Source organism: Carassius gibelio, chromosome B22 (assembly GCF_023724105.1).
Source record: "Carassius gibelio isolate Cgi1373 ecotype wild population from Czech Republic chromosome B22, carGib1.2-hapl.c, whole genome shotgun sequence".
NCBI lineage: Eukaryota > Metazoa > Chordata > Actinopteri > Cypriniformes > Cyprinidae > Carassius > Carassius gibelio.
Window position 1 is genome coordinate 25,349,253 of NC_068417.1, and position 14,245 is coordinate 25,363,497.

General features: G+C 29.9%; 1 protein-coding gene across 5 annotated transcripts in view; it reads right to left on the reverse strand.

The window, feature by feature from the left end:
* The window catches only part of si:ch73-63e15.2 (protein strawberry notch homolog 2), a 63,012-nt gene that overhangs the window by 19,636 nt on the left and 29,131 nt on the right, over positions 1–14,245 (reverse strand). For 3 of the 5 annotated variants that reach the window (XM_052589178.1, XM_052589179.1, XM_052589177.1), the window contains one exon: positions 10,042–10,153. In XM_052589178.1, coding sequence (XP_052445138.1) covers positions 10,042–10,153 — 112 coding nt within the window. Of the gene's footprint in view, positions 1–2,695; positions 2,962–10,041; positions 10,154–14,245 lie in introns of those variants that run through there. The other 2 variants (XM_052589181.1, XM_052589180.1) reach the window with 1 other exon arrangement.

The following is a 14,245-nucleotide window of genomic DNA, read 5'->3' on the forward strand; positions in this document are numbered from 1 at the left end:
ACAATAAAGAAAATAAAAAGAGATAAAGATATAAGCTAATGGCTACAAGAAAGAAAAAAGGCAAATAGAAAAAAGGTCCAAACAAATGAAATAAAAACTACAAACAATGGCAAGCTTAGAGAAAAAAGGCAAACAACTGAAAGAAAGATGGCAAACAAGTATATGAAATGAAGCAGAAAATGGAAAGAAATAAAGGCAAGTGGAAAGAATAAATAAGGCAATTGGCCTAAAGAAAGAAAGTATGTCACAGAAAGAAAAAGAACGGAGGAATTGACAAATTAAAGAATATATGAACTACGAGAAAGTGGATAAAGATTAGACAATCAACCAAAACAATGGAAAAATAAACGAAAAGATCAAACAAACAATGGAAAGACAGAAAGGAAGAAAGAAAGATGATTGGACAAAGGACAAACAAAAGAACATGCATAAAAAACTGATGAGTGAAAAATGACGAACAATGGCTAACCTAAAGAAAGAGAGAACAGACATATTAATAAAGAATGGACAAACGAAACAGGCAGATTAAAGGAATGGACAAAAAACAGACAAATTAAAGAATGGACAAACGAAACATCAAATGAATGGACAAAAAAAACCTGACAAATTAAAGAAAGGACAAATGTAACAAATTAAATGAATGGACATACAACAGACCAATGATAGAATGGATGAACAATGGCTATCCTAAAGAGAGAGAGAACAGACCAATAAAAAAGGATGGACAAACGAAACGGACAAATCAAAAAATAGACAAATGAAAAACGGCTGAACAATGGCTATCCTAAAGAGAGAAGAGACAAATGAAAAATGAATGGATGAATAAAACACAAGTGACACATCAGACAAATAAAAGAACGGTAGAATAATGAGGAGAGAACTGACCAATTAAAAAAAGAATGGAGAAAGGAAATAATGCACAAGAGAAAGAGCAGACAGAGTGGACAAACAAGGCAAACAAAAGACTGGCAAACCTGAAGAGAAAGAGAATAGACAAGGTAAAAGGGATGGACAAACAAAACAGACAAACGAAAGAACACAAGTAAAAGAACAGACAACTAAAAGAAACACGAACATAAAAGTGAAGAAAAAAGACAAAGTTCAAGGAGGAGATCTGAACACAAGGAAGATGTGGTGCATGTGATGCAGCGCTGCAGGTCGTGGGTTTGGGAAGCAAAGACTCATTGTGCCTTAATAGCACTTTACATCACACTGTTCCCGTAAATCATGAGCGTTGCCCTGCCTTAGGCCCAAAATAGAGACCCAAACCCCTATAACGCAAAAATCCTGATGAGCGGAATAAAGGGAAGTACCATCCAGTACAAACTCATGCAACACAGGACATTCTCATCTAAAATACTTTCCACAACTAGAAGAGATTTGTGTGTGTGCTACAAAAAAAAATGAAGTTCATCCATTTCCTGAGACTGATGCAATCATTGGTGCTTTTTAACAGCAAGGAGATTTCAAAATGCAAACTCTAATACAGAATTTATCTAATTCAAAAGGAGCAATAATTGTGCCAAACTGTGCCAAATCCAAGAACCACCCGTGTCCACCTCTCAGCTTTCACGTTTATCAAAATTATTCTTACAAGTCAGCTTTTGCAATCAGAATGATGGTTGTAAATGCAAAATATCAATGTAGAACTTGGCACATATATATAAAAAAATAAAATAAATAATAATATTAATAATATTAATAAAATGCTAAAATAATACATTTTAAGTTAAAAAAATAATAATAATAATGAAATTACACTGTAAAATGTGATTAATTTATTTTATATTTAAATATATTATTTATATTTACTATTTAATATTATACAGTATCAGATTATTTTAAAATAATATAAATTATAATGTAAATTAAATGTAAAGAACATATAAATACAATATTTTATATTTAAATATATGATCTATACTACATTGTGTTATAAATTATTTAAATATATATATATATATATATATATATATATATATATATATATTTAAATATCATATATACATTTATATAATTACACAATTAATAAAAATAATTTTTTTTTTATTTAATAAAAAGTACAAAATAAAATGTTTTTTTTTTTTACTGAGAATAAAATATGCATATATATATATATATATATATATATATAAATATATAAATATATATATATATATATATATATATATATATATATATATATATATATATATATATATATATATATATATTGACTTCTACAAATATTATTTGGGTAAATGAAATAAAATAATAATTTTAATTAAATATATATATATATATATATATATATATATATATATATATATATATATATATATATATATATATATATATATATTCTCTGTATATAATAACTATATAATTACTATATATTTACTTACAGTCACTCTGACAACATGACTGCAAACAAACACTGGCATTAAAAACCAATCATTAAAAAATGCCACAAAACTAAAAACTGACAGTTGTGCGACAGATCGCAGATCTTCAGAAGCTAAAAGAAGAGTGATAAGGAAATCATTTTCTTATCTCTTCAAGGAAATAATCTGAGGGAAACAAAGTAGAGCACCAGACAAGAAGCTTCTTCCCTTGGGCAAGCAAACCTGAATCTCTCACCCGACAACAACATATTTTCAACCTCCTAAAAAGCTAAAAAAGAAAGGCTCACATTAAAGAGATTTACGAGCCCTACCTTGGGCGGAGGACGTCCCAGCTGTGCATAAAACTTAGTCCAAAACTGCATGAGTGACATGGGTCCAAGTCACTATCATTCACCTCCTGAAGACAACAGAGTCTTTCCATGTGCAAGCTCACAGCAGCTGCAACAACATTCCCGGAGCAAAAGAAAGAGGGCTCTCCCGCCAGCACAACAGGTATGTGAGAGACCCAGTGCCCTTCCTAGTCAACGAGGACTGACAGGTATGTGCATGGAGGTTCTCTCATATTGATTGTGGTTTAGTTCCTCAATGCTAAAGGTGGTTGAGAGGGGAGGGGAGCTGAGCGAGGGGGAGGGGAGGGGAGGAGCTTTCAGGAAATGATGCTTTTGTTGGTAAGTGACTAGAGTTACTGGCAGTCAGGCCCTCTTTACAGTACGTGGTGTAACTCAACCGCATTCGTAGTGTAAACAGTGCAGCGCTACGGTTCTCCAGAGCGCTGTGGCCACTGCACTGGATCGGTTTAATGCTGGCAGGTCATTATTTAATGATTATTACGTTTAGTGGCTCCCAGCTGAGCACATTTCTTTCGGTCTGGGGCTCTAGCCTTTGGTGTTCATCACTTATGAATGGAAAACAATCAGGCCGAGTCACTTCACATCAAAGCGGATGAGTTAAGCGGGCGTTTTCAGCGCTTGCTAGATGCTGAGTTCATTCGGATGCAATTGGCCACTTTCCCAAAACGGATCAGACTGGCATAAACACCTGCCTTGGCTTCTTACCGAAAGAAACCAACATCAGGCCATCCGAGTGGATCTAATCAGTTAGTGGCTATTAATCGAGATCGATGTCTTGGAGGCACATCGTGGCTGCAAGTAGCCGGTGACTGCTGGTCCCGGCGACCGAACGGCGCCTTGACGTGCGCAGATATCAGTAAACATGAGTCACTGATTATTGGCCTAAAGTATGGATAATATTCTTCCACTGAGGGGGTGGTGAAGAAAGATGAGAAAGATGTGCCGTTAATTTGCTCCGCAGAAAAGATGCAGATTTTAGTATTGTGAACTAACAATGCAGAAGTATCACATGTGCAATCTGCATTTTAATGCGCACACAATTACTCTTGTGTTGCTGTCATTTTGTAGTGAGAATGATCTTCCTAAAAGCATAAATGAATACAAAACTCTAGAAACACAACTAGAAACATACAAAGAGAAATATCATGTTACAAAATAAAATATATTACAAAAAAAAAAAAAAAAAAAAAAAATCTAACATAAAAACATAACAGATAGAAAATATAAAAACAATACATACAACAAAATACATAAAATATAAATGACACTGGAAAATTTGTTACTGGAAAAAATATTTGTGTTTATATAATTTATATATATATATATATATATATATATATATATATATATATATATATATATATATATATATATATACGATCAAATATATTTAGTTTTTTGTATAATGTCACATAATTATGAATAATATATATATATATATATATATATATATATATATATTAATTAAGTATAATTACGTGAAATTATACAAAAAACTAAATATATTTATACTCATTAATCTTATTAAAGTAATATAAATTTAATGAAACAAATATTTTAATGAAATAATAAATGAAAAACTATCTAAAATATAAAAAATAAATAAAATAAAAATGCATTATAAAATGTATGTTATTGAGAAAAATATTTTAAGATGTATTATTTTGTATTTTATAAATAAATTATATACATAAAAGGTGCATTATACAATGTATATAATTGAGAACAAAAATATTTAGATTCACTATACATTTTTATTATTGATTATTTAGAGTATTTTAAATTCAATAAAATATTTTAAATTAAATAAAACAAAAACAATAAAAAAAAGCAATAAAAAACAAAAAAGTATGCTATTGAATAAAATACATATTTGTATTTTTACACACACACACACACACACACACACACACACACACACACATATAATAGATTTATATTTTATTGATTTTTATTATATATTGTCTATGTATATAATTTATGATCTTATTTAAAACGTGTGTTTGTGTATTCATACACAATACATCTAAAATATACATAAAAATTGTGATAGGATGTTTAAACCATACAATAAATGGCAAACAGCAAGACAACATCTTGAAGACACATCTGAACACAGGCATCTTCCTTGTAAGATGTGTAGGAAAAATGCCTTCCAGTTAAGTGAAAATGGTGTAGGTTAAACTAGCGACTACGTTTCCTCTGAAATCCACTTACGGCAACCTCCCGCCCAAAGCCGTCTGATCATCTAAATCAATCTCTGCAGAGCAGAAGTAGTTCAAGAAAAAAACAAACAAAAAGCTTGCCAAAGACCCTCCCAGAGCCACGGATGACGATGCATGCACTACTAAACGTGCCTGTGACAGGAGTACGCAAATGCACGTAGGTTTGTAAGCTTTGTGGTCGGCCTGCGGTTTCTCATTCTCTTGTGTTGTAGAGTTCAGCATGTCTTTTCCTTTAGTTTGAGAAGCATCTTACATGCTCATCAAAGCTAAGAAACACCTCCTCCCTGTAGCCAATCAGAAGCAAGAGAGAGAAAACAACTAACAGAAATAATCATCACCCTATGCGCTTGTAATGTTCCTGCATTTATACGCATATTTCTTGTTATTTGTAAGAGCTGGTGCATGCATGAGCGAGAACACAATCATTTCCAGTGAAGCTCTTGGCTGGGTTCAGTGAAGCTCTGTGCCTTTGCAGCTGCAAACTTATCAACAACCTCAGGCCAGGTGCATGTCTTCAGTATATGTGACAGGTGACAATTAGCATGTGTGCATGCAAGATCATCAGAAAGAACAAAGAACTGAAGCAAGATAGCTGCGATCATTCACACCTCCTACCTGTGGTTTCATACTGAGCCAAAAGCCTAAATTAATGCTAACGAACTTCAAATACTTAGAAATGGTCCAAGCTTTCATGTAGCCTAAAACTTTTTAGATTTCAAGATATCCACCAAAAAACAAAAAACAACACCCACTCTCTGTCTATATACAGTATTTTGATATTTATAATTGAATAAATATGAATAGAAAAAATATATATTTTATTTTTGTTTAATAATATAGGTTTATAATCTTTAATTGTTATTGTTTTTATTATTTCCTTTTATTTTTATTTGTGTTAATTAGTATAATAAACAGTCTATAGAATAAATGGCAATAAATTATAGAATTCTATGTCATTATAATTGTATAATTATTTTTTATTGATATATCATCATTTATAAATGTATAAACAAACAAATATGAAAAATACAAAAGAAATTATATTTTTAAAATGAAATAAAATTACTATTATTATATATGATTTCATATTATACGCATAATAAATGCTAACACTCTGTTTTTCTGTCTCTCTCTCTCATACATACACATATTTTATATATTATACATTTTATATTAAAATATTTGTTATTTTTTATATGTACAATAACTTATATAGACATCATATTTCTTTTTTATTTATCATTATATGTAAACAAATATATAATATTACTATTATATACGATTACATTTATATACACAAAAAAACGATAACAATGTTTTAATTTATTTGTTATCTCTCTCTCTCTCTCTCTCACACACACATACCTATAAATATTAATACAACATTACTATTATTATTTAAAATGGAAAAAAGAGAGATCTGATATGTAAAATAAATTAGATAATGTGCACAATAAAATAATGTTTTCTTTTGTTTGTTTTTTAATGCATCATTATCATACACAAAAGAATATTTAAATCATATTCCTCAGGTTTTATCATATAAAATTAAAATACATGAATCATAATACTACTAAATACTATTAATATTATTATTATTATTATTATTTTTAAGTAGTTGTAAAACCGAGTGTCCCGTCAGTAAACAGAGTATCTTCAGCAGAGCATCAAGCTGTGGGTTTGGAGGCCTGAAGATTTGCGGCCTGTCGTTATTTTGATTGCACCCTCGTACATCCTGTAAACAACAGCTCGTGTCTAAACAAAAAGAGGAAATCCTGAGAGAGCTTCACATGATGAGGAACGACATCCTGAACAAGCGCACAGCTTTGAATGTTTAATGTCAGAATGACAGAAAGAGACACACAGAAAGGCTGCTGGGATATTGGGCTGGACTGATGTGTCAGTGTCTTCCCTACAGCAGCTGTGTGCCATGACTGTGATCTTCTGAAGGAAAGCATGGCATTAACCACAACACATGCATCTTTCTTGAGTCTGAATCACTCAGACATGACACTAGCAAGAGCAGATGGAAGACTTCATTTCATGCTTTTTATTTGACCAGATCATCTCGATTTAAACATGATTAGCCATTACATTTGGAATATGTTTTTCCCAGACTGTTCCCAGAAATTATTTTAACAATTTATCTGCATCTTCAAAAAGTGCCATTTTAAATAAAGCCTTAAATGCTTCCTGTATAAGGACACTGAGAAGCTCATAAAACCCATTTATAAGATAATGAATATGAATATATATATATATATATATATATATATATATATATATATATATATATATATATATATATATATATATATATATATATATATATATATATATATATATATATAAAGTGCACAATATATCACAAATAATAATAATAATATTATTATACATTTTTAATTTATGTAATATTTAAATAAAAATTGTAATGTAATATTAAACAAATACATATAAGAAATATGATTTAATATAAAAATTGTCAAGTCACCTTTCAAGTGATGAACATAAATGATTAAAAAAGTCAAAATAAAAAATAAAAATATTAAATATAAATATTAAATCAATTATATTTGTCAGGTTCTCTCTAATATCGATGAAATATTTGAATTATGGAAATAAGTAGAAAAATACTGAATATGAATAGTTGTATATTAATAATAGAATATTTAAATATTACATAAAAGTTACATATTATTAAATTAGAAAAATTAATTAATTCGTCAACTTTTTTATCTAATATTGCAGAAATTACATATATAATAACTATTATTGAATAGTATAAAAGTGTAAAATTTGTTTGTAATTAAATAATTTAGTAACATTCGTCAGGTTTTATTTAATACTGTCAGTTTTCTGTTAATAAATGTATTACACCTTATATAATGTTTCAATAATATTTGTATAATATACACATAATATTTATACACACACACACACACACACATATATATATTAATGTTTATGAATATAATTAGCAAAAATATTTATACAAATTTATATTTTAAATATATATATATATTTTTTTTTTTTTGTATAATATTCAATAAATATTATGAATACTGAAAATAAAGGCAGAAAAAAATATATATTTTTGTTTTATCATCCAGTCTGAACTCTTCACCTAATTGTTTTTCTCTTTCATAAGCTTCCCATCAACCCACACTCTTTAACAGGTGACATTATGTCTTAATGCAGCTTTATTTTTGTCTTTTCCCCCATTCAGCTCATTGAGACAGAAAGAGGTGTTCTGTATTCAGCCGCTGAGGTAATTTTCCTGTTACAAACACTCAAGTAAACTTAGCTACGGCGAGACGGCAACCCGAAACCAGCGCTGGAGGGATTTTGTTACAGCAATTAAAGCGAAGCCAGAAAATGTGTCGCTGGTGTCTGACTCCTGCACAGTGAACATGCAGAGGTCAGAAGGGTGCATCCACATTCAAAGGCCATTATGTGGTACTTACAGGTGCGGGATGCAGGTCTAAACGTGACGGGAAGAAGGTGTGTGTGACAACACTGAAATTAATCACATCAGTCAGCCTCTTTACCGGCTGTCCTGTTTGGGAGGCACCTCTTCTCATAAAAATCATTTGTTGTGCAGAAATGAAAGTGGAAGCGTGGCAGAGTCGGACAACAGCAGATGGGGCAAATGTTCAGAAAACCCGTTTTATAATTAGAACATTTTTTACATAAAGTCTTTGAGGTTAAGGGTTCTCATTTTTACAATCCTGCAAGTCTTCTTTAGTGGTGATAGAGCCTTTATTTTTCATGTATTTTTTGTATTTATTACAATATGTTAAGTTGCAATTTATTATTTTTACATTTTTAATATCCCAGGAACACTTTTAAATGTCCCTGTCTGCCTTACAGATTTAAAATATATTTTAAAAAGTTTTTCTTTTTTTAACTATATGTAAAGGCAGGTGGGGAAGATTAAAAGAGGAACTGGGAAAAAATTTAAATAAGGCCTCTGCCTCTGATAAAACATAAATTGAAGTACAATTAATTATTTAGGATTTACAGTACACATAAATTAATAGAAAAGGAGGAAGATGTTTCTTTTCCGCTGCCAGATGAGCAAGACTCAGGGTGATTAATCAGATTTAACAATTTTAAGTAACGATTTTATGATTTTGTCTTCTTTTCTTCTTCTTTTGTTTTAAGTAGCATTTCTATTTATAATTTTATAATATTATTTAAATCCATGCACATCCATAAAAACATTTAAAAGCATTTAATGAATTTTCTATTTAGTTTAAATAAACACACTTTTAAAAAAAAGTCCAATATATGCATGACATTTCACAAGTCAATAACTAATAATTTCACGATTTTAATTAACAATATCATGACTATATGATAAATAAATATTTAGTAGATTTATAGATTTTTATTTAGCATTTGTATAAAATTGAATTAAAAATATGCACATTTATATACAATCTTTTTTTGTTTTTGTTTTGTTTAATCATTTTTATTTTAAAGGTGGTGTATGTAGGATTGACACCGAGTGGTTGAACTAGGTATTGCAGTGGGTGGGTTTCACAAACCAAAACAGAGACCAACATTCCGGCTTGGAACACACATTTGGAAAACAAGTATGTTAACTTAGCATGTTTCTTAAGTATCTTAAGCAAACATATTATGGTATTTTTATGCTTTAGTAAAGTCAAAAACTTACAAACAGCACTTTTAAGCTCAAGGAAACCCACTCTTTAAATATGTTTTAATAAGTCCCATAAATACATGACATTTGAGTCTGTGAAATCATGTGAAATAATCATACTCTTAATGCTAAAAGTAATCATGATTTCGATTTTTGCCATAATCGAGCAGCCCTTCTAACAAGACATGATCAAAACCCATCCACTGCTTCACAAAACCTTAAAAAGGTTATTTAGCACTAAACTGGCCTTTTGCCACTCTAATCTGATGCTATTTACAGACTTAAAACTTTCTAAAAAACTATGCACTAATCAATAGCAAGTCTGGGAGATGACAAACGCAGTCATTATAACATGCAGACGTATTTTCTTTAGCCGTAAACACAACCTAAAGAGGATGAAAGCAGCTGGGTCTTACCAGAGGAAGGTCTTCATTCTGAGTGAGATTCAGACTCGGCAAGTCAAAGTCGCTGAGGCCGTTGGGAAACAAATCCGTGTGCATGTCCGACGGGCCGCTGAGAAGCTGCTGCCTGAGAACCGAGACAGAAGAAGTCCAGAGTTTCATGATGGATCACGAGTAGAGTAAACAGACGCGCAAAAAAAGGAAGCAAGGAAATTCACAGTTTTGTGTCGGAAAAACCAAAAGTCACATGACCGATAGAGTCAGGGTGGGACGTAAAAAAGAAAAAGAAACCCTGAAAAGTAAGCAAATAATGACTAAATGTTCATATTTACCGTTGAAACTGAATTGTAGATGTGTACAACTACACAGACTGTGACTATACAGATGCCTCTCGTCATGTGACACTCATTCATTGAGAGCCTGTCATGTGACGTTCACTTTCGGTTCTCTTTCTTTCATTTAACTTAACGTTGTGGGAAATCACCGCAGCACATTTCAGGAAGCTTCACACCGAGGTGGATATTTTTGTCGTGAAGCTAGCTTGGAGGATACAGTTGAACTGCTTTGAGAGCAAAGTATTCTGCCATTGAAGAGGAATGATGAATTCTATAGAGTCTGTATAGGATGAGCGCTGACAAAGCACATGATACATAAATCCATTTACAGAGGGAAAGATGAAAAGTCTGGGACCACTTCCAGCATTTGGAATTCAAAATAAGGTTTTAGGATTTAAGAGACTATATAAATAAAATATAAAAGAATATAGAATTAAACTGTAAAACAATGAGGCATTAGGATGTCAAAAAAAAAAAAAAACGTAATAATGAGGTTTCATTTTCAAATAATTTTATAAAATAGAACAACAATGGTATACATTTCTGTATAATATGCTTATAAAGATCTGTTCAAACGTTTCAGTGTCTGTTTAGATTTTTTTGTTAACAAATTTAATCTTTTATTAAACTGATGCATTAAATTAATCAGAAGGCACGGTAAAGACATTTATAAAGTTAATAAATATTTCTATATCAAAATAAACGCTGTTCTGTTTATCAGTTAGTGTTAGTTATATATATACACACACTTAAGTAAAATTAACAATTTATTTAAATATATATTTTAAATATTTGTTACTATTTTAAGTAATTATTTAGATTTGTTAATATTACAATTAACAGTAACAATATATAATAATAGTAATAATATTAATACAATATAATTAATATATTTAATAATAGTAGTAACAATAATAATCACAATAACTGTACAGTTTTAATAATTTTTATTTTCTATCATTATTAATTATAACTGTTATATACACAACTAATTTAATTATATTATTATTATTATTATTATTATAATTCATAATTATCATAATTTTTTAAACTTTTGAACAGTACAGTATGTACCATTGCTAAACCACGAAAATATGGTAAAAAAAAAAAAAAAAAAAAGTAGTAAAATATTAATATACTTTTACGTATTTTTTTGGATGAACAGACGTCAAAGGAATGTGTATAGAAAATCTGAAATGAATGAAATGGATATAGATATATATCAGAAGAAGGAGATTTCCATATAACCACTGAGTCTGAGGATATTGAAATATGGACTAATATATATATATATATATATATATATATATATATATATATAATTAATTTCCACATGATGCTCTTAACATGACACTTATAAGACCAGGGACATTTATTAATAAAGTAAAAATTATAATTAATTTGAATTTGCAGCAGATTTGCAGTAGAGTGCATTTGTTTTCTCGAACAAACTTGTCCATATTTCAATATCCTCAGACTCAGAGGTTACATGGAAACCCCCTTCTTCTGATATTACACCACAGGTCTGGCACCTCGATTCAGGCGCATTCCATCAACACAATACAATACACTCTGGGACACTGAACCATCCCATAATGCCCGTCTCTGCCTCGTGTAATCTCATCCTTCTGAGAAAAATCACTTGTATCCGAAGCAAACGGTGCAGGAAAAAGACTATCAAGTCATTTTTAGGGTAGTACATACATTAATAAAGTATAAAGTCTCTCAAAACAAGCTGTTTTTGTTGAGTCATTTTATTGCTTTCAGACAGATTGTGGCGGTCAAGTAAACAACACTCTTTAGCCAAGTCTAGACACCTTTATCAGCTGAACATTAAACACAGGTACACATTACAAGGTGTTAAACAGACTGTCTCTCTCTCTCTGTGCTTGTTTTCACTGTGTTAAATTAAATATGGCACCAGGGACCAGAACTATTGTTTCGAATGTCTGGATGACAAAAAAAAAGGAGATAATTTTTTTGTGTGTGTGTCAGAATCAACATACTGCATATATTATTTAAATTTAAGACTAAAACAAAAAAACACAACAACAACAAAAGGAAAAAAGAAAGTGGCCTGATAACAAATTATGACACAATTATAAATAGACTAACAATTAAAAGTATACATTCACTTTTACAGTGGTAATCCTTTTCCACCTCTGCTCACTCAACATAATAGTAGTAATAATAATAATAATAAATATTACATATTAACATAATTTTTTTGTTATTACTATTGTTTTCTTGTTATTAGCATTATTTTATATGGCAATATAACTTAATTAATAGCAATAAGTATTATTAATAATGTATTATAATAATGTTATAATAGTTATTATTGTTTTGATAATATTAAAATTAAATCATATTTTGAATTATAAATAATGTAGTTATTGTCCCGATTTTAAAAGGAATGAATAATAATAAATAAACATTGTTAACTTTTTTTCATATCAATACTACTACTACTACTAATAACAGCAATTTTGATAATTGTTATTATCATTATATTTATTTAGTAATAGAATTATTAAAAGCAATTACTATTAATAATAATAAACAATAATTATGTTAATTATCATTATTATTGTATTGATAATATTATTAGTAGTATTCATAGTATTCTGAATTACAAATAATCTTATTATTAACTTTAAAAAGATGGTAATAATATTAATTATTATTTTGAAAATATGTAGTTTATTATTGTTATATTTTTTTTTTTACTGATATCACCATTAGTTGATAGTAATAATATATAATAATAGTAATAATATTAATATAATTATTGAAGTATAATAGCAGCAACAATCGTAAACATACTAATTGTATTGTTACTAATAATTTTTTATTTTCTCTAATTATTAGAATAATAATCATTTGAGTTACAGTTAATAATAACTAGTCATAATAGAATTACTTGAATTATAAACCATTAAAATGTTATAACGTAATAGAATGTTTTAACAAACAATTATGATAATATATTTACTTCAATTTAAGAATTGAAAAAATATTAACAAACAACATATAAACGAACAACATTGTTAAGGTTTGAATCATCTGTTTAGCTATGACTCATGAAAGTGGGAAAACTGGCATCTGGTGTCTTTCTGAGGAAGAATGTAATACGAAGCATAAACTAATAAGCATGAAGTTTGTATTTTCCTAGTCTGTCTGCATAAATTGATGCTGAATATATTTTTTTACCGAATGTCAATGCAGCATTAAAGGTTTTCGCATTGCCAGTGATAAAATTCTGTGAATGCATCGAGATGTTTTTCCACCAGGGAGTGGGTGGAGGATGTAGCACTGACGCTAGCATCAACCACAAACTGTTATTCTTTCTAAAACCGAGACCCTTATTGCAGCGTTTTCAAACTCATCGACCTTTGCACACATATATCTCATCCACCTCGGTTCCCTGTGCCATATTGCTACAAAAACTCGCTACTGCGTGCTATAAATACACAGAGAGGACTTCCCACAGTCTCTGTAAACAAAACACCCGCTCGTTCACATGACCTCTGATGGCACCTGATCACAAGACGACGTGAAATGATCACGCATAGCAACAAAGTAACAAAATAAGATCATTTTGACTTTCACTGTATAACTTTTGAAGACCTATCCCTTTAAATGTTTTCCATGCCATCTTTTAAAACAAAAGCCGCTGAGTCAGTCTTTTGCGCAACTGGGTGGCAACAGAGCAGATGTTTAGGAAAAATCATTATGGAGTGCCAAGGGCTTCACCAAGTCAACTAAGATTGCAGACCAGTTACGTATCATTTGTCACGTCAAGTTCAGGGATGTTTTTGCTTGCGTCTTATCGGTTCATGAAGACATGAAGAGACTTGTTGTGACATCCTGTATCCAGGTTG